The sequence below is a fragment of the Rhodamnia argentea genome, chromosome 6, assembly GCF_020921035.1.
Source record: "Rhodamnia argentea isolate NSW1041297 chromosome 6, ASM2092103v1, whole genome shotgun sequence".
In the NCBI taxonomy this organism is placed as follows: Eukaryota; Viridiplantae; Streptophyta; class Magnoliopsida; order Myrtales; family Myrtaceae; genus Rhodamnia; species Rhodamnia argentea.
In genome coordinates, this window is record NC_063155.1 from 5,375,455 (window position 1) to 5,376,807 (window position 1,353).

The 1,353-nt window shown below is 47.0% G+C and overlaps 1 protein-coding gene across 1 annotated transcript; it reads right to left on the bottom strand.

Moving 5' to 3' along the window:
* On the bottom strand, positions 1-939 carry LOC115744292 (EPIDERMAL PATTERNING FACTOR-like protein 4). The gene has a single exon (XM_030679401.2). It carries the CDS (start codon positions 789-791, stop codon positions 414-416), a length of 378 nt encoding a protein of 125 aa, XP_030535261.1. The 5' UTR covers positions 792-939; the 3' UTR covers positions 1-413.
* Between the last annotated feature and the right edge of the window lie 414 nt (positions 940-1,353).

Sequence of the window (1,353 nt, forward strand, 5' to 3'; positions counted from 1 at the left end):
ACCAATACCACACTCAGATTTTTGGGTCACTTGTGATTGTGAACGCAGCCTCCAGACTTCCATGGTAAATTTAATTCATAACGAAGCACAAAGTGAAAGTCAATTTGTCTCATACTATCTCTGTGTAATTTCTGACGTTAATGCAAGTCGAGAAAACTGGCAATAAATAAGCAAGAAAAATAGAAAAGTCCTAGGAATCAATGCAAGTGAAAAGAAAGAAAGCACAAAAATAAGTGTCGTCATAGGAAATCTTTGCATTCCCAATATGTTCCCTGTCCCGACCAAATATCAACGTCTCACAGAATCTTACAAAATTATATTTGATTATAAACTTACACTACATTACACAAAAAATTAAAATAAAATAAATAAAAGCTTCAATTTTTTTTTTTTTTTTTTTGGGCAGCTCTGTTTCAGGGCATGAACAGCTTGTTCCCGCACTTGCATCGCCAAGCCTCCGGGTAATACTCCAGCGGCGCGCTCAGACCGGGCTGGACCGGCACGTGAACCGGATTGCACGGCGAGCAGCTCCCGCACCGGGATCTGCACGACGGCGGCGCCGAACCCGGCCCCACTAGCAACCTCCGTGCCGCGGCCCGCTCCAACTCAGCCCCCGACGACGACCCACTTGCGCTCCCGCCGCCGGGAAGTCCCCCGGGCATTATCGAGACGCTCTCTGGGGCTAGAGGCCTCGCCGACGCCAACGTGAGGAGGAGGAGGAGGAGCACGAGGGCGGCGACGGTCGGCCGCCGCCGCGTCCGGCGGCCCCGGCTACGGGTTGACGTGTCCATCACCGCGATGCCGAGAAGCAAAGCGAGGCAAAGTGATGACGAGAATTGGTGTGGGTTGCTTCGAAAAGTCTCCTTCGGCTTCACTCTCACGGAAGAGAAGAGACTGAATGAGTGTGTGTCTCTGCTAGAGAGAGAGAGAGAGAGAGGAGAGAGAGCTGGTTTGATTTACAGCTGACATGATTGAAGGGTTTTGATATTTATTTATTTTAGTGTGAGAGTGGGGGAGTCAAAGTCAAAGACAGAGACCAAAAGATTAGAGCGGTGTGAGGTGATTTGTTTTATTGTTTGGCTTAGGCAGAGGGGTAGGTGGGCCCTACTTCTACATCTGATTGATTGGGATTGATCAGGAGGTGTGTGTCTTGAATGATTGGTGGATCCTACGTTAATCTCACCTTGCTTTGCCACGACACCAATCTAGTCTCTTCTTAGGTGTTGATTGGGTGAAAAATTAAGGTGTTAGTATCGGGGAGATATTATTATATGGAAGGAATTAGCAAAAAGGATAAATCAATTTAAAATTATGCAAACACTTAAGTAATCTTGCAATTCAAGTTAAACGCAA